At 44.9% G+C, this 27378-nt stretch overlaps 1 protein-coding gene across 1 annotated transcript; it reads left to right on the forward strand.

Annotated features, from left to right (window-relative positions):
- The first annotated feature begins 1380 nt into the window (after window positions 1–1380).
- On the forward strand, window positions 1381–27060 carry EIF3D (eukaryotic translation initiation factor 3 subunit D). Its single transcript, XM_053257946.1, has 15 exons — window positions 1381–1538; window positions 3512–3645; window positions 4535–4580; window positions 6739–6875; window positions 8655–8740; window positions 10068–10140; window positions 10280–10392; window positions 10973–11105; window positions 12927–13074; window positions 13325–13455; window positions 14269–14354; window positions 14538–14667; window positions 16155–16297; window positions 25557–25837; window positions 26911–27060. Exons 2-15 carry the CDS (start codon window positions 3523–3525, stop codon window positions 26922–26924), a joined length of 1644 nt encoding a protein of 547 aa, XP_053113921.1. The 5' UTR covers window positions 1381–1538; window positions 3512–3522; the 3' UTR covers window positions 26925–27060.
- The last annotated feature ends 318 nt before the right edge of the window (window positions 27061–27378 follow it).

A 27378-nucleotide genomic window follows, 5' to 3' on the forward strand; every position in this document is an offset into this window, starting at 1 on the left:
AAAGGATCCAAGTAATCAGATTCATCCAGGACTGCCAGGAGCTGAGACACCACAACGCTCTCCCAACACATTGCCCAAGAAGGGGAAGTTTGAAACTGGTCAAAAGTTATTTAAGTCATCTGGGTTCAATGAGGGCTTTTTAAGGAGGGGCCTAATGACTGCCTCCTTCAGGCAAGCAGGGACCACCTCCTGCTCTAGAGAGGCATTCACCACCCCGCCACCCATGGACCCAGTCCCTCCCTAGAAGCCTTCACCAACTATGAATGGCAAGTCGAGGACGCACGTGGTAGGCCTCAACCTACTATGGAAAAGCAGCCTGTCCACCTCCTCAGGCAACACAGTCTGAAAACCATCCAGTACAACAAGACCAGACAGTGCATTGGCAACATCCAATTCTGGTGCTTCAAAAATTTTAGCATCCAAGTCAGAATGGATATAAGTGATTTTATTTGCAAAATGTAATGCAAATTGGTCACAGTGGGCTGCCGAGGGTTCCGATTGATGGTCTTTGAGGTCCTCACCTAGGAGGCCCCGAACCACTTGAAAAAGCTCCGCTGGACGACAATGAGCTGACAAAATGGTGGTGGAAAAGCAGTATTTCTGTGCTGCCACCATAGAGTACGCCCTAACATGGGCTCTAGCCTGTGTTCAGTCACATTCATTTGGAGTTTCCCGCCAACGACGCTTTAAGCCATCTACCAACCTGCTTCATTGTCTGCAACTCACCTGTATACCAGGGAGTCGCTTGGGCTTGGCAAATCGGGAGAGAGAACCTAGGTGTGGCCCTGTCAATCGCCTAACAATGTATGAAGGTTGGGAATGATGGGTGTTATACAACCTATGGAGTCCCAAGGTTGGAAACCCCTGTGCTAGAGCAAAAACTGCAGGCCAGTGGCACCTTTAAGACTTGCAGATTTCTTGTAGCACAAGCTTCTGTAAACTAGAGCCCAGTTCATCAGATGTGTATCCTCAGCAGGTACATGTATGCATGCATAGGTATTAACTGCAAACCGCCCAGAGACGCAAGTTTTGGGCGGTACAGAATTATTTTAAATATAATCTCACATATGAACTGAGGATAACACCACACGAACCTGATTGTGCGCTCTATTCTACAAAAGTTTATGCAATAATAAATGTGCTAGTCCTGAAGACACAAGATTTTGTTGTTTGAATAGTAATAATTTGGAAAGCGACTGCCTAATAGAATACAAACAACCTCCGCCTTCTGCCAGGTCAGCCCAAGCTCCTTACTTTACGATTCCAGCACACACATAAACTCGGTAAAGCTTTGCTTTACGGCGCCAATAGGGGCCGCTTTGGGAAGCCTCCCCACACCAGATGTAGCACCACTTTGTCATGTCGCTTTTACGAAAGTTGTGGAGGCGCGGCGTAATGACGCAATCGCAGTCAGCAGTGAAGCCGCGCCGGAAGTGGGTGCAAGCTGGAAGCCGATGTGCTGCTGACTACCGCGTTTTTATTACCCGTACCCCCTAGGACCGAATCTGTCGCCATCGGGGCCTGACTGGGTCGCACAGGTGAGAGGGGAGTCTGGGGCCGGTCCTGGGATCCTCCACGACACGGGACTCGGCGTCCTCCTCCCACACCTCGTTTGGTTGAGTCGCGCCATGTCCCGATGTGGGGCGAACCTCCGAATACCCGCCTGCCGCTTTCTGCGTGAAAAGAGCGCCCTGTACCTTGGCAACAGGCCCTGGCCTATTTGAGACCAGGATATCGACCCCATTCCGTTTTAGCTCCCGACCGTGACTGTACCCCTGTTCTTCATACCGCTGCCTTGATCTATGCTTTTAGGATTAAATAAAATGGCGCTTGACACCCATGGGTTTTTTGCCCTGTTGCAATGGACCACCGCCTTCGTGGTGACTGCCAGCATCGCGAGCTACTTGGTGAATCTCCATTGTCCCTAGCCAGTGGTCCAAATTGGTAGCTGTTCCCTGTGGCATATGCCAGAAGCTCCCATCAGTAGCCCCTCAAATATATGTGAGGACATGCAAGAGCCATTTTAAGACAATAATAGGTGGGATTAGTTCAGTTCTTGACAAATTTTCGTTGGATCTAGGAGCCAGCCAATGGAATTAGCAGATTTCACAACGGACGTTGTATGGGAGTGGGGGAAATTGGCTTCTGTTACCCTTACAACTTAGAGCTGAAACAGGACTGCCTGGAACAAATAAAGTCTAAATATCCTAGTCTAGGCACCACAGTTAAACCACAATTAGGTGCCATGGCTCCCTGGCATCTGGGATTTGTCAAACCCTGGACTAAATGACATTCAGCTCTCACCCAGACCTGTTGTTCAACATATGGAATGAAGTCATTAAGAGAGAGACCATTAAATATTGTGTCTGTGCACATGTAGCTACCTCTGTATGTAATGTGCTGTCTGCATGTAACTCACTGCATCTGTTAGTTCCAAAGTAAATATAAGCAAAAGTTTGTTAGCTGTGCTTATAGTTAATTATACCTTTTTAAGGAGAACATTTGAGAATTAAGTGGTCTCTGATGAAAGATTCTGGTTTTAAATTTAAATTCAGACTTTTATGTGTTTTTAAAAAAAAAATTCTTAAAGTATTGTGGATTTTAGGTACAGACATATAATCCCTAAATAAAACTTGATTGGGAGAGACCTACGGCCATGAAGCTCAGTACTATCTCATTACCATGGCCTAGTTGCTAAAGCCTAAAAATGGCTGGCTTTGCCGTTTTTAACCATAGGTCTGCAGTTACATCACCTTTGTTAAGACATAATTTACCAACTATAGCAATTGCTTAAATAAAGTGAATTGCTGTGTCTAGTATTTTTGTAATCTTCCCCATGAAGCCTGTGGTAGAGCTGTTTCTGGTGCATGATGAAATGTTGTGGCTTCCTGGGCTAATCGTTAATCATTAGACAAATTTTAATTTGTGATCTTGGTGATTAGTGTTTAGTAATGAAAAAAAGTATGAACTTTTCAAGAGAAAAGTTAAAAGGTACATTTCTGTTCACATGTTTCTGTTCAGCTGCCTTGGCAGTGCAAATCTTAAAACATTGAAAATCATGAGATACCACCTTGAAGTCATGTTTTGGATTCATTAGTTTTTTTAAGCATTAATTTTGGAGTCTTTGACCCAGAGTATTGGCACTGTATCATTTCCAAGATTTTCTTCACAATCATAAAATATTTAGAATATTAATTAATTAATTAATTTGAGATGCTCAGGAATCCAAAAGATGTCAGCAGACTGTACTGTCTTCTCTCAGGAGCTGCATTTCCTGTGCCTGCATTAGAGGAGGTATCCAGCAGCTTAAAGAGGTCATGGAGTACTCCATTCCCTGTGGATTCATTCACAGTGTAGTGTAATTTAATAATATGAATATCAAGATTTGGTCCTTCAGGTTTCCTAAACAACTTTATCCCATTGTGTTTAACTCTTGTTCCATTAAAAATAAGCATTTACTGCCCCTAATTTATTCTCTTATTCCCCCCATCACCATCTTATTTCTCTCTAGAATTATAGAAAATGGCAAAGTTCATGGCACCTGTGATCCAGGACAATCCCTCAGGCTGGGGTCCATGTGCTGTTCCCGAACAATTTAAAGATATGCCTTATCAGCCCTTCAGCAAAGGAGATCGGCTAGGAAAGGTACTTTCTGCATTGTTATGTCTAACCCAGTAAAACTGAACTGAATAAAATAAGATATTTCTGCATGTGGCCTGCCTTGCATGGCAGCCCCTGTTTGCTCGTTTTGACATTTTCTCCAAGATGTGGCTGTCCATTTAAGATCGTGTAATGTATAGACTGCAAAATTTACTGCCCTGTTCTAGGGATGTGCACAGAACCGTTTGGCGTTCCATTCTAGGAGCGCTGAACCAGTTCCGACCAATGGCATTCGAAGGGGGCAGAGGGTTGCTTTAAGGGGCAAGGAAGGCACTACCTGCCTGCCAGCCCCCACCCCACCACTTGCCCCCCACCGATGCTCCTCCAAAAAGCAGGTGTGTGGGGCTGCAGCGTACCTCCCTGCAACCGGGATCAGCATTGCCAAGCAAATGGCCAGCACACATGTGCATGCCATGCATATGCGCATCAGCATGTGTGTGGCCCCTTAAAGCGACCCCCCACCCTCCCGGATGTGTATGAAACCAATTCCATGCACATCCCTACTGTGCTCTGGACTGTTTTCTCCGTGCCATCCTACAGTCTGTACCTCAGTTCCTACAGCAGGACACAAGTTCACAGGACAGGCAGTGACTGAAGTTAAGCCAGGTCACATAACAGCATTTAAGGAGTGAACTGTGCAATGGGAAATGTCATTTTTCAATTAGTGTTGTTATGTGGCTTTGCAGAACTTTCAGCAAAGGATGAGCAGTCCTGGATTATGTGTTGGGTTGCTTGAACATTGTGTGGCCTGTCTTAAATGGGATCTGAGCCCTGAGTCAGTGGCAAGCTCTGACATAATATGTTTCATGACATTGGATGGTGTTGTGGGATACACAAGGATTTTCACTGTTGTTTTTACTTCTCTCTTGACTAGGTTGCAGACTGGACGGGAGCTACGTATCAGGATAAACGATACACAAGTAAGTAACACAGTGATTGCTCTTGCTTGGCCAGCTTCATGGGGAAGGTTACATTCTGATAGAGTGGATGTGAGCACGTATCCATAGAGGCACCTAAAGCTGACTGAATTAAATTCTCTGTTGGCTAGAGGGACTTCCTGAGTGGCTTAGGACAGGTTGTTTGTTACCTTCAGGGCTCCGTCTAAAAAATAGTAATATTACTGACCTTCAGCTGAGACTTCCAGAAGAAGTATGTACCATTTTGCCAACTCCATTGTCATGAGATGGAATGGCATTGAATATAAGGTGGGGTTTTTTGTTTTTGTTTATGCTTTCCTCCCCTTCCCTCAAATGTTTACAACATTAAGACCTTGACTCATGTCTAAAACAGACTTCTGTTGGCTAAAGCAAATAACTTTATGTTGAGATTTGATCATGTAAATACCAATGCTTGGGCATGCCTAGTCTTTCATTAGTTGAGAAGCTAGGTGCATCACATCTCTGTGCTGATCATATTAGAGAAGGAGTGTGGAGAATTCATTTTGTAAAGGTTGTTTACAGTGGTGTCGATGCGTTATGTCCAGGGCAGTTCTTGGTTTGAATTGAATCTAATGTATCAAGTAAAGGGTTGTATATGAGGCTAGCTGATTTTATGGCTCTCTAGGGAAAGGCAATAGTTTGGATTCAAACTAAAGATAATTCAAAATAGTCCAGTCAGAATTCCAGGACAGGTTGAACCAGGGCAGATATCTCATGATTGGTCAAGATTTCTCAACATTCCATAGGAGACTAGTATAAACAGAGGGGCAAAGCAGAACCCAAGAGAGTAGTTGCTGGTTCCAGGGACAAGGATGGTTGCAGATCCAGGAGGGAGAGGACCAGTGTTCTCTCTAAAATAGTTCATCTGTGTGCAGAATGAATTTTGTTCTGGGCGGCAGTATGTGCACACATGCATTCAGAGGGGAGCATTCCTGATTCAGCCTGAGCGGGATCTAAAATTAACTGAGTGGACATTAAAAGAAACTTGTGAGCACATGTACGTGTGCACACCTTAGAGGGAACACTGGAGAGGACCGCCAGAGCAGCAAAGAAGAGAAGCAGCAAAAAGTGGCAGGAGGGAGGGCAAACTGCAGGGAGGTAACACACTTAGAAGACTAAGAGGGAGAGCCAAAGGTTGAGCTTCTCTCGAGACACCTTTAACAAGCTGATTTGAATTGGTCTGACCCTGTAGACTCATCAGCACTTCTCCGTACTGGAAGACCTAGCAGTGAGATCAACAGCATATGCTTGAAGTAACTAGTGAGCAGAAGAAAAGACAAAGGAGATTAGAAAACTTTAGAAACCTGGCAGTTAAGTTGTTAACTGGGCAGAAAAAAACAGGAGCGGAACAGAATGAAGGCCCAACAGTTAAGTTGATGCTAGGCAAGGGGCAGCTCCTATGTAGAATCATAGGGCTTGAACATTCTGAGACTAAAAGAGACACGACATACGTGCACGTGCATGCATGTGCACATGCACCAGCCACTTCCGGTCCGAGGAGACACTGGGACGACAAGGAGGTATGCTGCTGCCCCGCTGGACTGTTTTTAAAAGTCAGTGCCAGCAGGGGAAATGCAGCAGGAGGGGTAAGAGCACCTTCCCCTGTCCTTAAAGATATCTTCCCCCACCTTCGAACCACCGGACATTTGAACCAGTTCGGAGGCCCGTAAAAGACCTTCGAACCAGTTCATGCACATTCCTAATGGTCACCTTTCAGAGGGCACTTCCTTGCTTTTCTCAGGATGCAAAGGTGAAAAATTCCATCTTCATTTTGTGATCCAGCCATGATTATATACAGGTATACCTCGTTGCTCACGATGGTTCCATTCCTCACCTACTACCGCGAGTAACAAAGCCACAAGTAACAAGGCACTCTGCCTATGAAAAACTGGGTTACATTCGGGGGCGGGTGGCAAAAGATGACCCCAAAGGCATTACCGTACTGTGTTAGACACCTGCGAACATGCAGAACCGCAAATAGCAGTTCCACGAGTAACGAGGTTTGCCTGTATGTGACTGTTCATCAAAAGTGCACAATTATGTTACAGCTCTCATTCTTAAGAAGGACCGTTCCAGTCCTAGGCCTTCTAGAAAATCCCAATTCTTAGCCGTAAAGTGGCTGATGTAATTATATTTCCAGATAAGTATTCATCCCAGTTTGGTGGAGGAAGCCAGTATGCTTATTTCCATGAGGAAGATGAGACCAGTTTCCAGCTGGTGGACACAGCACGAACACAGAAGACGGCATACCAGAGGAATCGTATGAGGTTTGCACAGGTATGATGTGGGTTGATTGAGCCCGCAGTGGCTGGTGTGCCCATTGTGGATGTATATGTGAAGCTGAACACCTTCTGCTTGTTGGATAGTTCCTCACTGGGGTTTGTAATATATTTCCCCACATACTCAACAGCACTAAACTCCTTCCTAACCAAATGCAATGTTCTGCTTGGAGTGATGGCAAATGGGGAATAGGGTGGATTTAGCTGAAGAGGTAATTATCAGATGATAAGCTTAGCACATCCCAGACTGCGTCCTGTTGACATTGGCCTGCAGAAGGTGACCAGCAAGGCTACTGCAGGATAGCCATTAACTGAATTTGACATAGGCATTAACTGCAATTTGATATGGGCACAGGTTGCTATAATAAAGTGGACCATAGTGCAGTGTTGAAATGCAGGGTGACTTAACAGCTGATGATTTAACAAAAACATGCATTTTAGCCAGATGTTTTGATTTAGAATCGAGTTCTTAAAATTTTGGTTTAAAGTATATAACAGATATATCTTTTTAAAATAACCTGCTTTAAAATGAACTTAATACAAACATAGAAGGCAGCGTCCAGCCTAAGAGGGTCATTACTACGTCCTGTTGAAATTAACAGGATTTAAGGTAGCCATGACTATCGCATCTCATTGATTTCAGTGGTGCTTAATCATGACTAACTAGTCTGGATGTGGCCCAGCATCTCTTAAAATGCAACTGGTAAATTTATTTGTAAAGTAAAGGGCACCGTTGAGTCGGTGTCGACTCCTGGCAACCACAGAGTCCTGTGGTTGTCTTTGGTAGAATATAGGAGGCGTTTATCATTGCCATCTCCTGTGCAGTATGAGATGATGCCTTTCAGCATCTTCCTGTATCGCTGCTGCCCATAGTCTGGGAAACACACCAGCAGGGATTCGAACCAGCAACCTCTGGCTTGCTAGTCAAGTAGTTAGCTTTAAAGAACTTATGCCTGTCTTACACCAAATAGTTTTGTAATTTGTTCAACAAAAATACAGTTTTTGTGCTCTGTGTGACATGACTGGAATTCTAATGCAGTTTGACACGATCACGAACATTAAGTTATCTGAAAATAAATATTGTGCCATATATCATTTTATAAAACAATAAAAATGTCAGATACTCAAAGTATATCCTTTGAGGTTGTATAAAGGCTTGATTCAATTGTAAGTGAATAGTTAGGGCTGTAGCCATCAATTTGCCTGTACTTTATGCACTGTTTCAAAGGCTTAATTTTCAAAGGCTTAATCCTCCTCCTTCAGCTTTGCTGGGCATTGCAGTCCTGATTGCAGTATATTCTACTCTTTTTGACAGGAGTCTGTTCATGACATTCCTAGCAATCCTTGTTGTTACTGTATCGCCATTCTGACTCCACAGCCACCCTTGTTTTTCCAGCCCCTAATCACTTTCTACAAAATTGGTGTTGTTTTCAGTGAAATTAGTGCTATGCAGCTGCCTGGAAGCAGTTTCAAGCCATTCTGCAGCTACCCCATCGCACTGCACAGTCGGAGCTGCCTTTCAAGTTGCACAGCAGCCTCGGCATGTCCCTAACGCCAACATTCCACTGTGCAGTATGTTGGCCACTGATCTTCTCATAGGTTTTTGTTACGTGAAACAATCGTTCTTTATACATCCAGCTTGCTTTTGAGTGTGCATCTCATACTTTGAAATGAGTAGACATTTTTAGTGTTGCTGTCCATTCCTTTTGCATTTCAAGAAATAATCCTGAAATGGAGTGTGTGATGCTCTCTTGTTCATATGAATGTCCCATTTCAGAGGAACCTTCGGAGAGACAAGGACCGCCGGAACATACTTCAGTTCAATCTGCAGACGCTGCCTAAGAGTGCTAAGCAGAAGGAGAGGTGAGCTTGCTGTGCCTAAGAGAGCTCGTCCTTTTTCATTTCTGGAAGCCTTAATTGGCTATTGTGCTAGGTTCCCCCCCCCTTTTTGATTTTAATTTATGCATATATAATTCTTCACATTTTCAAAAACACAACAAAAACAAATTCAGTATAAAAAACAAGGACACAATGACCTTGAGAGTGTAAGAACAGTATAACGTATCTGTCTTATAAAGAGAATCAGTTATACATACTGATGTCTTTGTTATATTTTGTTTTCCAATAAAAGGTTGCCTTCATTTTAAAATAGACTGGCTTGGTTTTGTCTGCCATCCCTTAGCCTTACTTGCTCTTTAAGTTCAGGCAATTGTGCCAGCACAGAGCTAGTCTTATAAATTATTTTATTATTTATTTATTTATTCAATTTTTGTACTGCCCTTCCAGAATGGCTCAGGGCGGTTTACAATTAAAACAAAACCATTAAAATCAGTTAACAATTAAAACAGTGTAAAACAACAACAATTAACAATTAAAATAGCAATATAGCAATAGCACTTACATTTATATACCGCTTTATAGCCGGAGCTCTCTAAGCAGTTTACAATGATTTAGCATATTGCCCCCAACATTCTGGGTTTAAAACATTCTGGGTTTAAACATTCTGGGTTTAAAATTCTTTTTAAAAACATCATAAAACAACAATCAAACAATAAGAACAATTTAAAAACCCGGAAAAACCAGGTTTCAGTATCAAGACCATTTACAACTATTTAAAAATCCTGGAAGGCCAGGCCAGACAGATAGGTTTTAAAGGGCTCTCCTGAAGGTCAATAAAGAATTCAAATTGCGTATTTCTGCAGGGAGTGCATTCCACAGTCCAGGAGTAGCTACAGAGAAGGCCCGCCTCTGAAGGCCCACCAGATACACTGGTGGTAGCTGGAGACAGACCTCTTCAGATGACCTTAACGTGCTGTGAGGATCACGCAGAAGAGAATCAAATTACCTGATTCTCTTGAAAAAGCGAATCAGTTACTGGGCAATTTTGTTGGCCTCTGCTCTGATATATTCTGATAGCTGAGTGGATTTTATGATATGGTTCCAAAACCAGGGGGGAAATCAAAACTGTCATTTTGGTCTTGGAAACCATAATATAGGTTTGAAATATCTTCACTACATTTGTGGGTGGCTGTGTGGAGTTACAGCCTAAAGCCACTCTGGGACACTAAAGGTCAGCAAATGTCCTTAATACCTAGCAGTTTAGGTACTGATTCCTCTAACGGCAATGAATGGTTTGGGGTCACCAGAGGCCCTTTATCGTAATTGAATTATTGGTTTTCTGTCATTTCAGAGATAGACTGCGTCTGCAAAAGAAGTTTCAGAAGCAGTTTGGAGTGAGGCAGAAATGGGACCAAAAGTCGCAGGTAAAGTAAATTGCTTCCTAACCAAGTGGGATTTTTCTCTGCCTGCTATTATCACATTGCTACTCTCCCACATTAAACACTGGTGTGTTGTCTCCCCGCTCTCTTCCATCTGCTTGTACTTCCACGTTCTGCACAGCAGAAGCCTCGCGACTCTTCGGTTGAAGTTCGCAGTGATTGGGAGGTGAAGGAGGAAATGGATTTCCCTAGGCTGATGAAGATGAGATATCTGGAAGTATCAGAACCTCAAGACATGTAAGTCTGTAAGGCAGCTGGAGATCTGGGCCCTGTGATTGACAAGTCTGTGGCTTATACACTCTTTTTAAAAAATATGCCCCACAACCTTTTACTGATTCCACTCTATCCTCACCGAGACGCAAGCTACAATTTGATGCCTGGGCACCTTTAAAAAGTTTCAGCAGCAGATTCTGTTATCAGTCTGTATAACTTCACTGTTTGTTCTGGGTTCTGACATCTGGACATGGGAAGACCTTGGTTAATATCCCATGAGGTTTTCACTTCGAGCAGGAAGATATTACAGCATATTGGGAGCAGTAGTTTGTCAGTTAATCTGGGCCTAGTCTAGATTCTGTGATAGCTGTGTACATCGTCTCTAAAGCATGGCTTTGCTGCTTAGAGATTGAAGCTAATGCCTAAGCTTCAGTTCAGTCAGTGTAGAATCAGAGGAGAGGCAGAGAATATTGTCTAATTCCACAGACTTTTCCTAGTGATTCTTGGATTTATTCCTGACATTAGTTACTCTGCTTTTGTCAGTCACTGTTTTCTCAATTCACTTAGGAGGCATTTCATGATCTCCTTTTCTTTGTACCTGCAGCGAGTGCTGTGGGGCCCTGGAACACTATGACAAAGCCTTTGACCGCGTCACTACAAGAAATGAAAAGACTCTTCGTAGCATCAAGCGTATCTTCCATACTGTCACTACTACTGATGACCCTGTCATCCGCAAGGTATAATATATATCATGCAAACTAGTTTTCTCTTGTTACAATGCTTGGATTTAAAAGCATGTAGGTGAGTGCCTTGTGCTTCAGATAACAAGAAAGTGATTTCCCTAACAAAGTGTGGTGTATCGGACAAGGCAAAGCTGTTGTTAGTAAAACATGCCTTTTGTAAGCCTGAGATTAGAAATTGCAGCCAGACGTATTAGAGAAATGAGTTGCCAATATCCAGAACAAGGAACTGCATGTGGAACAAGTACTGTTGTGCCAGTGCAAGATGGTTTAGTTGCACATGTGGGGATTTGTGCAAGAGCGCATATAGCTCTATAGCGCTCTCGGGCAAAAGTTCCCATTAAACCCAATGAGGCATGCCATGGTTATTATTATTAATTATTATTATTATTTACATTTTATATCCCGCTCCTTCTCCAAGGAGCCCAGCGCGGTGTACTACATACTTAGGTTTCTCCTCACAACAACCCTGTGAAGTAGGTTAGGCTGAGAGAGAAGTGACTGGCCCAGAGTCACCCAGCAAGTCTCATGGCTGAATGGGGATTTGAACTCGGGTCTCCCCAGTCCTAGTCCAGCACACTAACCACTACACCACGCTGGCTCAACACTCATTTTGAACACAGGAAAGGAGTTTCCCTAGGTATCCAAGTAACCAAGACCATCTTTCTAGATGTAGCACAACAGCATTGCAGTAGCATAGTGTCCTCCCACAAGTGATATGGTGCTCTGCAGGTCAGCCAGTGTATTCTAGGAATGTACACAGAACCGGTTCGAAGACCCTTTATGGGCCTCCAAACCGGTTCGACCGACCGGCGGTTCTGCCAGTTGGTGGGGGGGGGGATAACTTTAAGTGCGGGGGAGGGTGCACTTCCTCCCCCCACCTCCATGTTTCTCCTGCCGGCGCTTGGTTTTCTAAAAGTCCATCATGCACCAGCTACTTCCGGGTACATCCGGACAACAGGGTGGCAGGGAGGTATGCTGCCACCCCCGTTGACTTTTAGAAAACCAAGCACCGGCAGGGGAAACGTACGTGTGTGTGTGTGTGTGTGTGTGTGTGTGTGTGTGTGTGTGTGTGTGTGTGTAAGTGCACCCTCCCCCGCCCTTGAAGTTATCCCCCACCCCACCGTTGAACCGACCTGCACCGGTTCCGTGCACATCCCTAGAGTATCCTGCTGACTGAGAAAGATGGTCTTGGTTACTTGGATACCTAGGGAAGCTCCTTTCCTTGGAGACTTGCCAAAATCCAAGTCAGAACCCTTTCCAAAAGTGGGGTCGGTAATTTCTGTTTGAGCTACTTTTTGATGGTGAGGATTTTCATATATATTGGGTTTGGGGTACTGGAAAGAAGGGACTACATATGTTATGTTGAGTGTTTGAGGGGTGGGGTTCTATTATCTTGTAATTTTTCATATGAGTCTTGTAATTAGACTGATTTTAAAAAATCAAATTGAACAATAGATTAGGCAAGTGGCCATTTGTTCATTTCTGCCCAGTTTGCCAACTAAAACTCTCAAAGTGGTTTTGAAAAAATGATGGAAAGTTGAGGGGATATAGATCTTATCCTCACTTATATTAGAGACAATTATTTGCTTTAGTAGGCTTCCTGGCTTTCCCCCCTTGATTTTCATTGCTGCTGGATGGAATGTGTAGGGCTCTGATAATCTAGGAAAGGTCAGCTTTGCTACAGTTTCAGCAGCACTTTCTGCAGAGACCACATAATGCTACAGATATTACTTTGGAGGGCCATTTAGCCCTTCAAAGGGCCTTGTTTGGGTGAGGATTCCTTGTCTCATCCCTGTGGCTCTTTTCTCTACACAGCTGGCCAAGACTCAGGGGAATGTATTTGCTACAGATGCCATTCTAGCCACACTCATGTCCTGCACTCGCTCTGTGTATTCCTGGGACATTATTGTCCAGAGAGTTGGATCCAAGCTCTTCTTTGACAAGAGGGACAACTCTGACTTTGGTGAGTGGTTGTTGTTGTTGTTGTCTTTCCCTGATCATGAACGTCAAGCAGGAGGGTGGGTCATGATTGGGGATTTTTGGCTTATGTAATTCGCTACTTCTTTGAAGGAAAGCTTAATCTTTGGAGCAAGCTGTGCCTGGGGAAATCAGACTATTGCAATGTTTGAGACTTTAGTACTAACCAAGTTCAGTGTCCCTGGGACACAGTTCTGACCTTTCTGATCACTGTTTTTTCTTGACTGTATCTTCAGATCTCCTGACAGTGAGTGAGACCGCTAATGAACCACCACAGGATGAGGGCAACTCCTTCAATTCACCCCGCAACCTTGCCATGGAAGCCACTTACATCAACCATAATTTTTCCCAGCAGTGCCTGAGAATGGTACGAGTAAAGGAGATAATGGATTCAGAGCAGCTTGTTTTGGGCAGAAAATATTAGAAACTGGTTTTGGCTATCGAGAACTTTCTGCTCGAGAGAGGGTGTTTCACCTTTACAAGGAGAAACAGATTTATGTCCATCAGAAGGGATACTTTGCTTTTATAAGGCTTCTAGGTTAGAGAAATTACTATACATCTTGAAGTACCAGAAAAATAATGCTGATGTAATAATGGGGAATATCTCATTAACCCTCCTCAGACATTTGTGAGCACCACCGCACTTAGGGTTACAGCTTCTAAAGCAGGGAGAAAGTCCAGCCCAGAGCTGTCACTCACTCACTCCAGCCAGCTGTTCACGATTACAGCTCCATTTGTCTGCAGGGGGAAGCGCTGTAACTGTGATAGCCAGCACTTTTGTGAGCAGCAACCTCAGACGTTCCAGGTTGCTGCTTATGGAAGCGCCAGCCATCACAGTTAGGGTACTTCCCCTTTCAGACAAACGGAGCCATAAACGTGAGTGGCAGGTTGGAGTGGGGGACTGAGCGCTCCAGGGCGGGACTTCCTCCCCGCTTTGGGGGAGATAGCCATGAGTGCAGTGGCGGTTCACAAACATCTAAAGAGGGGGCTTTTGAAGTGGCGGTATCAAAGCCATATCAAAAAAGACCGAAGGAAGAATTTGTTGAAGAGGCAGTGGTTGAAGCTTTTCGTGCCAAAGCTGGACACTAGAAAATTACTCCGCTGAGGCTGCCAAAACTGTTGTGACCACATTAGCTCATGTAATTTGTTTGGTAAATATTCTCCATCGATTCTTTTACAGGGGAAAGAAAAATACACATTTCCCAATGCAAACCCATTTGTGGAAGATGACATGGATAAGAATGAGGTGGCTTCTGTTGCGTACCGGTATGTTGTCGCTTGTAGTCTGTTGGTAGATATTTGGGGAGGCACAAAATGTGCCTTCACAGCTGCCTCCATGAAAACTCACTGTTACTACCTTTGTGTACTGTTGTCATGACAACAGGGATTTCTCACATGCTTGCGTAAATCCCTAATGGTAAGATTACTGACTGGCTTCTTTGGTTGTAGGTACCGAAGGTGGAAGCTGGGAGATGACATAGACCTGATAGTGCGCTGTGAACATGACGGAGTGATGACCGGAGCCAATGGAGAAGTGTCCTTCATCAACATTAAGACACTGAATGAATGGGACTCAAGGGTGAGGAAGACAAGACAGTAAAGCTTAAGTCTTTATACTTTTCATGTATCCTGTTGCAGCAGACAAGGCCTGAAACAGACTCATGTATCTGCCATGTTATTGGAAGAGCATTGCTGGCCAGTCTTTTTACTTGCTTACTTTACTTCTGACAGCCAATGTATTTCTCCTGTCCTTTTCAGTGAAGTGCTTGTTTATTTAATACAGTAATATGCCGCTTTTCTGCCAAAGCACTGACAGCAGTTTATATTTGGGAGCAAGCACTGCCTTCTTTCTTCCTTTCTCAGTGATGAAGATCTGCCAATCATGCCCTTCCAGACTGAGAGCATAGGTTACAGAAGACGCTCCTCTATAAAGAATTGGACCATTGGTCCATCTAGTTCAGTACTGTCTACACCAGTGGTTCCCAAACTGGGAGCCTCCAGATGTTGCTGAACAAGAGCGCCCATTCCTAGCCACAATAAATTGTAGCTGGGGCTGATGGGAGTTGTAGTTGAACAACATTTGGGGGCTCCCAGTTTGGGAACCACTGATCTACACTGACTAGCAGCAGCTCTCCAGGATTTCAGATGGGTCTTTTCTAGCTGACCTGGAGATGCCAGGGGTTGAACCTGGGACCTTCTGCATGCAAAGCAGAAGCTCTTCCACTGGCCTACAGTTCTTCCCCAACCATTGTGAAATCAGTAGAGTTGAAAGAAACCAACTCTATTTATTGCACAATACATGTAGTGTCTCAGCTTTGGCTGATAAGCCTGCTGCAACCGTTTATTGAGATAAATGACCTCAGAACAGTAGTATATCTGCTGGACCATTGTAGTATATCCAGACTGGATTACTGCAATACGCTCTATGTGGGGCTGCCTTTATACGTAGTCCGGAAACTACAGTTAGTCCAGAATGCGGCAGCCAGGTTGGTCTCTAGTCATCTCAAACATACCATATCACTCCTATCTTAAAAGATCTACACTGGCAGCCAATAGGTTTTCAGGGCAAAGTACAAGGTTTTGGTTATAACCTATAAAGCCCTCAACAGCTTGGGCCCTGGGTATTTAAGAGAACGTCTTCTTTGCTATGAACCATACCGCCCATTGAGATCGTCTGGAGAGGTTTGTCTGCAGTTGCCACCGGTTTGTCTGGTGGCTACTTGGGGACGGGCCTTCTCCATTGCTGCTCCGAGGCTTTGGAACACACTTCCTGCTGGAATAAGAGCCTCCCCATCTCTTATGACTTTTAAAAAGGCAGTCCAGACGCATTTGTTCACCCAGGCTTTTAATTAGATAATGTTTTATCGTGTTTTAATAGTTTTGACGTTTTAAATTTTAATTGTTGAAATGTGTTAAACTTTTTATTGGTTGTGTTTTGTTGTTGTTATAAACCACCCAGAGAACTTGCATTTTGGGTGGTATAAAAATGTGTTAATCAAATAAATAAATAATATGGCATAGCTGCTGCTAGTTGTAAAGCCCTAATCTATATGTTTCCCTTTCCAGCATTGTAATGGAGTAGACTGGCGTCAGAAGCTGGATTCCCAGAGAGGAGCTGTGATTGCCACAGAGTTGAAAAATAACAGCTACAAACTTGCCCGCTGGACGTGTTGTGCGCTGCTGGCTGGATCAGAGTATCTTAAACTGGGGTGAGACTAGAAGGAGTGTGTCTGTCAAGTACTTTTAAAATGATTTCTATGCATTCTTCGGGTGTGCAACATATGAACAGGCCTGCTGGATCAGGCCCAAAGCGTATCTTGTCCATCATCCTATTTCACACAGTAGTCCACCAGATTCCTCTGGGAAGCCCCCAGACAAGAGCTGAGGGCATGTCCTTTCTCCTGCTGTTGCTCCCCTGCAACTGTATTTAGAGGCATCTTGCTTCTGAGGCTGGAGGTGGCCTATAGCCCTCAGACTAGTAGCCATTGATAGACTTGTCCTCCGTGAATTTATCTAAGCCTTTCTTAAAGCCATCCAGGCTGGTAGCTGTCACCACATCTTGTGGTAGAGAACTCCATAGGTTATTTATTTGTTATGTGACAAAGTACTTCCTTTTGTTGGTCCTAAATTTCTTGGCAATCCGTGTCATGGGATGACGCCTGGTTCTAGTGTTCTGAGAGAGGAATAAAAATTTCTCTCTCTCTCCACACCATGCATAATTCTGTAGACCTCTGTCATGTAGGGATGTGCAGAACAGCTCATGGTTGGAACATTCCAACTGCGAACCAGCCGTTTTAAAGTGTTCCAAGCTCGGAACAGACCGCCCTTTAAAGGCCTGTTCTGAGCTTGGAACAGAACAATCCTGTTCCGACTCAAAACGTTCCGAGCACCATTTTGGACTGCACACAAATGGTCAGCACCACCATGCAAATGGCTGCCGCAAATGCAAAGAGGCCAGAAAAGTGCCATTTTGGAGTCCAAAATGGCGCTCAGAACATTCTGAACTGGAATGGCATCTTTCTGACGGAACCACCGGCTCGACCAGTTGTTCCAGCAGAATGTTCTGAGGATTTTGTGTTCCGTTCCAAGCTTGGAACAGAATGCAAAATCCATTCCATGCACATCCCTACTGTTGTGGCTCCTCTCAGTCTTTTTTCTTAACTAAAAAGCCCCAGGTGTTGTAGCCTTACCTTGCAAAGAAGGTGCTCTAGGCCCCTGATCATTGTGGTTGCCCTCATCTGCACTTTTTCTAGTTCTGTAATGTCCTTTTTGAAATATGGTGACGAGAACTGTACAGAGAAGAGCATTATGATATTAGCAGTTTTATTTTCAGTCCCCTTGCTAATGATCCCTAGCATGGAATTGGTCTTTTTCGCAGCTGCCACAGATTGCGTCAACACTTTCAACAAGCTGTCTACTACAACCCCTGGATCTCTCTCCTGGTCAGTCACCAACAGCTCAGACAGCTCAGAACTTGGGTTTTAACCCCAGTATGCATCACTTTACACTTGCTAATGGTGAACTGCATTTGGCAGTTTGTTGCCGACTCCCCCAGTTTGGAGAGATCCTTTTGGAGCTCCTCACAATCTGTTGTGGATTTCACTACCCTGCATAGTTTGATGTCACCTGCAGTTCTCTGCTGCTTCAGTCCAAGGGTGTCTCAAATGTGAGTTATACTCCTCCATATGACTCTAGAGGCAGGACTGTGTAAATTAGGTTAGGCTTTTTATGGCTGGGAGGAGCATGACCCCTCCAGTTTTTCGTTCTGTGAGGCTCTAAGGCAGCTTCTCTTCAGCTCTAGCTTTTTTCCTTTAGGCTCTCTTGACTTTTTCCCCTTCTTTTACTGTCTTCCTTTTTTCTAATTCTCTCCTATATGTAAAAAGAAGAAGAAACCGCCTGCTTTGCCTTTATAATTTCGTTTTCCCCTTTGTGCCTCCACTTGTTTTTCCTATTCCTTCCATTGCATGGAAAGAGCAACCAGGCTACTCCACATGAGAGTACCAAAGGGAAAACAACAACAGGGCCTTCAGAAGGCCATTAGAGCAGCCGGGAACCCACCCCTGAGGTCCCGTTCACCGGCCTGCTCAGCGCAGCTCCTTGGAACACTCAGCCCCTGCTGAACAGCTGACGGGGTGGTGTTCCAGAGCAAAAGAGCGCTAGCTGCCATTTGTGAGGGTAGGGAAGTGGCACAGTCATTGACCTTGCTGCCGTTTCCCACCAGCCCTGTGGGCAGCCCGCCTTCAATGGCTGCAGCCCCGCTACCCCCGCACACTCCAAGAAGCCTTGCAGGGCGCACAGAGGAACGCCAAAGCCCAGAAGTACCAGATATGGCCTCCACCAGTGGCCAGAAACCCCAGAGGGAAACGGGGGTTCAAAAGGCAGTGGTGGCGCCCAAAGGTGTTGAAACAGGCCCAGCGGCGTCCAGAGCTGCAACAACACACACATTACTGACCAGGAGTGCAGTGACGGTAGCAACTTCACATCCGCTGAGCCCAGCCCAATTTGGGCTTTTGGTTTTTTCTACTTCCCCCATCCCTCAGGGGCATCCATGCTTGCCCAATCTACTCCAGTGAGTGAAGCCTTCTCCCAAATGCCAGGAGATATGCCACCTACCAGGGGCACTTGGTTTGGGTCCTTGTTGGCAAGCTCATATGAAAGGTATGACCAACTAAGGTCTAAAAAGCGAAAGTAGTCCAAGTGGGCTTCCTCTTCCTCCTATATCGCTGCTTCTTCAGTCTCAGAGGTGCCAGCCCCTGAAAAAGTGAAAACATGTTAAGAAAGCCAAAAAGTGGAGGTCTAAGTCAAACCAGAGGGATAAGAGTGTGCATTCATCTGAACACTCTGGCCCAGGCTCCTTCAACCCGATCCCTGTTACTCCACTTGATGAGGAACCCTAACCTGCTTCACAGGGTTGTTGTGAGGAGAAACTTAAGTACGTAGTACACTGCTCTGGGCTCCTTGGAGGAAGAGCGGGATATTAAATGGAAATAAATAATAACCCACCTCCCCAGAAAATCCAGATCCCCCTACAGACCCTTTGCGGGGAGGTCATCCTGATCAACCAAGAGAGGAAGGAGAATGGTCTGATGGTGAAGAACCTGAGAGCTCAGAAGCAACACAGCAACATTTTCAGTCCATAGACTTGGCTCTGCTCATGGCAAACGCGGTGCACACCCTGGAGCTGATATCCTCCTGCATCTCAGGAATCCCAGCCAATGAGTAAACCTGCGCTGGTGTTCCTGGGGTCAAAGTCAAGTAATATACTGCTGCCTATTCCTAAACAATTTGTGGAAGTGGCAAAAAGAGAATGGGTGGTTTCCACCTCCTCAGGAAGGGCTAATACTACAGCAAACAAGCTGTAGTCATTCTAACAGGAAAGGCGGGGGGAGATTTTCAACATGCCCCCCACGGACGCCCCTGTCATGGCTATGATCTCTGGTTCGGTCCTGACTAGGGACAGGAAGTAACACGAAGTGCAAGCCTTTATGGCGGATGCTATGCTTGACTCCCTCCAATTTGCATCCTGGGTGGTTATTGCTTCTGTGGTGGGCAGTTGCAATTTATGGCTAAAATACTGGCAGGTGGATGCCGCCTCCAAAACTAACATTACTGCTGTTCCCTTTGAGGGGGGAATCTTGTTTGGGGATGAAGCTCTAAAAGACATCTTAGTGGAGTCAAAGGATAAAAAGAAGGCCATGCCATTCTCGTCACGGAAGCATAACCGCCCCCAAGGATGGTGGCCTTTTCAGTCCTTTCGTCCCTTTAGATCAGCATTTGGGGGCAGGGGCTTCCTGTCACAGCACTCCTACTGGGGCAGATCTAGATCAGCCAGGCAGAGTTTTGGTAGTAGAGTAACCTTCAGCGCCCAAGCCAAGCAATCTAAACAGGCATGACTCGGGGGCAGTGCCTCTAGGTGGTCACCTCTCCTCACACTGGCACATCTGTGAGGCCACCACCTCAGACCTTTGGGTTCTCACCACCGTAAAAGAGGGGCTATGCCATAGAATTGACCAAGCCACTCCCACTCCAACCTCCTGCCTTCAACATAAACACCAGGGTTTGCAGGGAGCAATTCAATACCTGTTAGTAATCGGGGCCATAGAGCTGGTCCCAATAGAACAACAGGGCATGGGCATTTACTCTATAATCTTCACAGTGCCCAAGAAAGACGGCTCCCTGAGGGCAGTGCTGGACCTAAACTGCTTCATGCACAGGAGGAAGTTCTGCATGGAATCCCTGAGGTTGAGTGCGGAAGCACTACAACACATAGACCTGCTCTCCTCTATAGACCTCAAGAAGACATACTTGTATGCACCTATACAACAAAACAGCCACCACTTGCTCCATTTCTTCTACACAGGAGTCCATTACCAGTACAGAGCTCTCCCATTCGGCCTGTCATCAGCCCCACACATATTTATAAATATCTTATCCTATTTCCGGTGATTGCCCATCTCCGCCTTCAAGACGTGAAAATTTATGCTTAGCTGGACAATCTTCTCATAAAGTTTCCTTCAACCCAGACGGCCCTACAGTCTACAGGTGCTCAAGAATCACGGCTTCCTGATCAACAGGGAAAAGATCCTGTTGAGCCTGGCATACCAGCTTCTTCACCTGGGAGTCCTCATAGACACATAACAAGACAAATTGTTCCTGCCAGCAGAACGCAGGCACACATTGGAGGCCAAGGTGCACCACGCTCTGGCAAAGAGGTTACTCCCCCCTCTCTCCCAGGCTTCTGGGTCTGATGGTGACGAGTTTGGAGTCAGTTCCATGGGCACACTTCCACCTGAGGCCCCTTCAATGGTTCCTGCTGCCCTTCCACCCAGAGATAGCAGTGAAGTCCAGCAGACAGGTGACCTTGACTCAGTTCTACAATCAGTGCCTTGGTGGGTCACTGTCCCACATCTCTCAGTAGGAAAAGAATTCTTAGACGACCTGCCAAGGGTCATTGTGACCATGAACGCCAGCAAGAGAGGCTGGAGTGCCCATTGTCTCCAGCAGTTGGCCCAAGGCAGGTGGTCAGCAGGAGTGCCAGCACAGCATCAACTGGCTAGAGCTCAGGGCGATCTGCATGGCTCTTCGGGAGTTCCGTCCATCATTCTCCACCACGTCCTCATACACACAGACAACACCACGATCTCTGCAGGCGGAGACGGTCCTGCTGTTTCTATCGGCAGAAAAACATATAGCATCTTTGGCAGCCCATCACATGCAGGGGGACCTAAACACAGTGGCAGACTGGCTCAGTCAGTCAGATATCCTCCCAGAAGCTTGGCACCTGAACTCGGAAATATTGCATCTGATAGTAGCTCACTTGGGCCAACTGGTGGTGGATCTCTTCGCAACACGATACAATGCTCAAGTTCCCCACTTCTTCTCCAAGTTCCCCTACCAACAAGCAGAAGAGGTGGACGCACTATCATCGCCATGGCTAACAGGTCTCCTTTCCTCCCACACCTCTCCTGACTCGGGTGGTCCGACGAGTCAAGCACCTTGAAACACAGGTCATCCTAGTTGCTCTGTTCTGGCCAAGAAGACCATGGTTCGCGCTGCTCTCCAACCTAGCCATGGAAGCGCACCTGCTGCTCTGTCTATCTTTACTAGACACTACAAATTGGATGCCTTCGCCTCTGCCCAAGCAGCTTTTGGGAGGCGAGTCCTCCAGCAGGTTCTCCCTTTGAGTAGGCACGGGGCTCCCTCCCTGGTTGGACTAGGGCAGCAGCATGCCCCCACATGTGAGATGCCCTTGGACTGCAGCAGCAGAGAATGAAGCATTGGTTACTCACTGTGAAGGCTGCTTCTTGCTGCTGCATCCAAGAGTGTCTCAACCTACCATGCAGCACTGGCATCTACTTTACAGGAACCCACTGGCGGTACCACTTCTTTTTATTTGACCTACTCCTGCACGTTTTTAAAAAGAGAGAGCGAGAGAGAGAGAGGACTTTCCCCCTCTTTTTTCCATAGGAAGTTCCAGTCAGCTTGAGCTCGTTTGTACTTAATTACCAGTAGTGTACATAGTTTTTCTTCATAGAAGAACTCTTCACCTCTAGGCCTAAAAGAACTGGAGAGGTCATGTTCCTCCTAGTCTTAAAAAGCCTAACTCAATTTACATAGTCCTGCCTTAGAGTCACATGAAGGAGCATAATCCACATGTGAGACGCCCTTGGATGCAGCAGCAAGAAACAGCCTTCACAGTGAGTAACCAATACTCCAATAAGTTTTAAAAGCACTGGTCCCTGTACAGATCCCTGGGGGACCCCACTTCTTACTTCCCTCCATTTACAGAACTGTCCATTTATACAATTTTTAATTTCCCCAGACAGTTTAGAATGTTGTATCTCATCACCCCTGTCTGATTCAGTTCTTTAGCCTCCGGCCCTGAAACACTCTGTTCAGGCACAGGTAAATCTGTGTCCTCTGCTATGAAGACAGATGCAAAGAACTCATTTAGCTTCACTGCAATCTCCATATCCTCCTTAATAATCCCTTTCATTCCCTCATCATCTAATGGACCAACCGCCTCTCTGGCAGGTTTCCTCTTTCTGATGTATTTAAAGAAGTTTTTGTTATTCCCCTTGCTCTTCACTAAATGTTCCTCAAACTCTCTTTTCACCTCCCTTATTGTCTCCTTGCATTTCTTTTGCCAGAGTTTGTGTTCCTTTCTGTTCTCTTCATTTGGGCAGGCCTTCCAATTTCTGAAGGAAGTCTTCTTCCCCTTTATACTTCGTTGGCTTTACTTGTTGGCCGTGCTAGCATCCTTCTGGACTTGGTGGTACCTCTCCTCCTTTTTGGTATAATGTACATTCTTAACTGGGCTTCTATTATTGTGGTTCTAAATAAACGCCATGTGTTCTGGAGTGAAGTGACTCCTGATTTTCCCTTTCAGTTTTCTTTTCACCAAACTCCTCATTTTAGAGAAGTTTCCTCTTCTGAAATTCAAAGTGGCTATGTTAGACTTCCTTGGCAATTCTCTCCTCGCATATATGCTGAATTGAATCACACCATGGTCACTGTTCCCTAAAGATTCAACAACACTGACATCTTGTACCAGGTCCTGTGTCCCACTCAGGATTAAGTCTAAGAATGAGGCAGGGGATCTTTGTGTGGTCTCAAGGGCTAGATTTTGAATTGGAGCAATCAGCGTGTACCTTTTTTTCAAAAATAAATGGTTAAATTCTAGAACTTTGGTTTATTGTATTAGGCTGGTCCTTCCGTACCTGTCCCCTTGAGAAAGGACTTCAGGTGCCTGACACACCATGGTTTGGGTCATGTTTCCTTTGCTCATGTTTTGCAAAGACTACCATGTGTGAGCAAGCAAGACATTTGAGTCATACGGAACCATTCATTGCTTCATTTTTCTTCATTTGAACAAATATTTCTGTGGTACTGTGATAGTAAAGGATCTCTTTTAATTTTACTGAAACACTGATATTAGCTCATGGAATATTAGAAGCCACCTGGGCCATCCATCAGAATGAAAATCCTCAAAGTCCCCATTGTCTGTTAGTCAAGTAATTCACTGCTGATTTGACAGCCTTTACAACATAAATCCACAAAGAAATGTCACAGATAAACTAGCTCCTCTTACTAATAATACCTTGTGAAACTGGATACAGGGTCCTCGGGGGCATCAACACACATTTTATTCTTATAAGATTCCATCTAATTTTGGCTGCTGTGCAAGCATATGCCGCCTCCTTATCGGTCATGGTTTATTAGTCTCCTTGGCCCCATTTAGGCTGTGAATACTGATGGTGTTAATTAGGTCACAAATATTCTGGAGCATATGTAATGCTGTTAGTATATCAGTGGTAATAACTGCACAGAGGGGATGCAAATTCACTATGCTATTGGTATGCTGCTGGTGTAGTTGTGCATCTCCTAGAATGAGCATGTGCTCAGGTCACATGCTCTTTTATATGTGCTGCAATGTATTTTTCTTTTTTGCACGCACACAATTTCCTTAGTGTGCTGGAAACAGCCAGTTTTAAGTGCATAGCTGTGTTAAGTGCCACAGCAATGTGGGAGCGCTTAAGTACAGGCCTGCTCAACTTCAGCCCTCCTGCAGACATTGGCCTAGAACTCCCATAATCCCTGGCTAATGGCCACTATGGCTTGGGATTATGGAAGCTGGAGTCCAAAAACAGCTGGAGGGGCCAAAGTTGAGCAGGTCTAACATAGTACTTTCCCACATCATGAGGGTAACTTGAGAATACAAATACAATGAATATTTATATACCGCTTCTCAACAAAAGTTCCCAGAGTGGTTTACGTAGACGGATATAAATAAGTAAGTAAGTAGAAGCTCTGGATCATGTGGGAGCAGCTCACACTGCAGCTCCTCCTTGTGTCTGTTCATTAATTTTCAGGTGTGCTTTCTTCCATTGCCTCTGAATAGCATGGGCTGCAGCTCTGTAGCTACTTTATACCTTCTGGAACAACTCAGAATTGCTGGGCTCAGCTGATGTGTCTCTAAATGTTAGGCACTTGGTGGGGGCTGCCTGGTTTCTAGTTGCTGCTCTTATCTGTTCTCCTGATCCCCGCAGGCTCTAAGCAATTTGTATATAGGGGGCAGCTAGAACAATTGAGCCATGCAAGTAAAACTTAAACCAATTGACCTTAAAGCAAAATTTGGATACAATTAGTTGTTACACTGAAGTGCTTTTAAGGAGAAAAAGAAAAAAGAGGGGCATTAAAACCACCAGTGCAGCACAGCAAGCAGGGGCAAGGGGAGAAGGCATCAACAGAGGCAAGAATCGCCTGCACTGCCAATAGGCATATCAGTGCTGCGCTCACCTGCCTCTGTCTCTTGGAGTAAGTGATGATCAAGGTTGTAGTGATGGGGAATGGTTCTGCCCTGCTAGCCTAGAAGCCAGCATGTCCTTGGTGTCTTGCTCTGCTTTCTTCTCTCCCCCCACCCCACCCCCGCATACCCCCTCATATTGCAGAGTATGCAACTTAACTACCGTATTTACCCAAATCTAAGATGAGGGGGTTTTTTTCCCCTAGTTCTTGTCTTTTAAGGTTAAAATAACAGGAGGAACTTCCAGGCAGGAGGAACATCTTAGATTCAGAGTCCTCTTTCTTTTGGGTAAATACAGATATAACCTGTGCTTAACCTCTCTCTCTTTTAAGGCATTGTCTTACATTCAGAGTCACTTTCTATTCGGGTAAATAGAAGTTCTTTTTTGTGTGGGTTTTGGTTTTTTTTAACCCATTGGCGGGGTTCATTTTCCATTTTAAACATTCAGATGGATTACATCTTCACAATTGGAACCCTCCTTCCTGTTTTTACCCCTTGGGAAAGGATAATGCATGGAAAAAGGCTTCCTGCAGGAGTAAAAATGACGGAGGTGGAACTTTGTCAACACTTAAAGTGGCTGCCTTGCTGTCCCTCTAGTCTTCTAGGAGCTGCTGGGCTGGGCTGCATCATGGATTTCCCTGACTCTCCTTTCTCTTTCCCAGGTATGTGTCCCGATACCATGTGAAAGACTCTTCCCGTCATGTGATCCTGGGCACCCAGCAGTTCAAGCCCAATGAATTTGCCAGCCAAATTAATTTAAGCATGGAGAATGCCTGGGGCATCCTGCGCTGTGTCATTGACATCTGCATGAAGCTGGACGAGGGCAAGTACCTCATCTTGAAAGACCCAAACAAGCAAGTCATCCGTGTCTATAGCCTGCCTGATGGTACCTTCAGCTCTGATGAAGAAGATGATGAGGAAGAGGAAGAAGAGGAGGAGGAAGGTCTGTAGAGTAATAAAAATTTTCAGTGCCTGTTAGCTTCAATAATGCATGAGATCTGTTTCCATTACAATGACACTTATCACTGAGATGCTGATAGGTATTCCATTAAAGCAAAGAGAAGGAAATGGTAGCAAACTGACAACTGTGCTACATATCCACAGATAGAAAAGGAGGCCGTTTGAAGGCTGTATAAGAGCTGCGGCTTTGACTGTCACACTCGCAGTGTGTGGTATTTAAAGGTACCTCAGTGAGAGTAGCTGTTCAATAGATTGCACCTTTTCCCTTGTGCAGTAGAAAGATGAGTTTTGATACTCCTCCCTTACTCAGTTGAACACAGGAAACTTGCATTACACTGCTTTCATCCAATTAGTTCCTAGTCTCTTTAGCCCTCCCCATTCCATTTTTCATTGATCCTTCTTGCCTTTCATCTACTTTCACCCTTCTGTCTTTTGTTGGAAGGAGGCAGTCTTGCTTTCAAAAGCTCCCCAGTATACATGAAATAAGCAGTTTTCCTTTTAAAAAGGAATGTCAAGGTTCTTGAAATGCCAAGTCTGCAAGAGTGTCATGTGTCTTCACATGTTCTACACTCCTAGAACTTGACGTGTAGGTTGCAATTCTATGCACACTTTAAAAGCACCATTTTCTATTCACGCTTAAAACGTGTGTGCGTGTGTACACACATTATGTATGTATGCAGAAAAAAGACACAGAGAGATGCCTCTATAGTTCTCCGTGTATCTATTGGATCTTCTGAAAGTGAAATAGTTTTTCTGACTGCAGCGGCATGCCGACCTCGTTGGAACTTGTCAATTTCTGTAGGGTTTCTTATAAATTGTTTGAAGTGCAAGACTTGCATTTTTGCAGATAGGTTTTCAAATGATTAGCTAGTGGTGTGCTAAAAAGTCTTCTATATGTAGAAAGTTATAATCTGATTTTGCATATAGTACTAATTAACATTAATACAACTTTATTAACACAAATTGTCTTTTTTGCTTCCTTTTGAATGTTTTTGTTTGGTGGTCTGACTTGGGGTGGCAAGGAATGTTCCATTTCAACTTGTCTTTGTGTTACAGAGGAAGAGAGCTGAATATTGCAGCCAGACATCGGGGCAACAGCGGCCTGAAGACACATTTAGCATTCATGTTCTTGGCAGATGGAGCAAAGCTGGATCTGGAGCACATTTACTTGCTTAGGATCCCATGAATAAAATATCTTAAAGAGTTTTCCTTTTTGTCTAATTACTCAATACGCATAGTGAGATTGACAGTTTAATAACTTTTAACTTGCCCCTACAATCAGGCTCTGTACCAGATGACTGGAGAGTAGGTAATGCAACTCCGATTTTCAAAAAGGGATCCAGGGGGATCCGGGAAATTACAGGTTAGTTAGCTTAGCTTCAGTGCTTGGTAAACTGATGAAAAGCATACTTAAGGACAACATTGTTAAACATACAGAAGAACAGGCCTTGCTGGAGGAGAACCAGCATGGCTTCTGCAAGGCCAAGTCTGAACCTTTTGGAGTTCTTTGAGAGTGTCAACAGG

The sequence above is a fragment of the Hemicordylus capensis genome, chromosome 5 (assembly GCF_027244095.1).
Source record: "Hemicordylus capensis ecotype Gifberg chromosome 5, rHemCap1.1.pri, whole genome shotgun sequence".
Lineage (NCBI taxonomy): Eukaryota > Metazoa > Chordata > Lepidosauria > Squamata > Cordylidae > Hemicordylus > Hemicordylus capensis.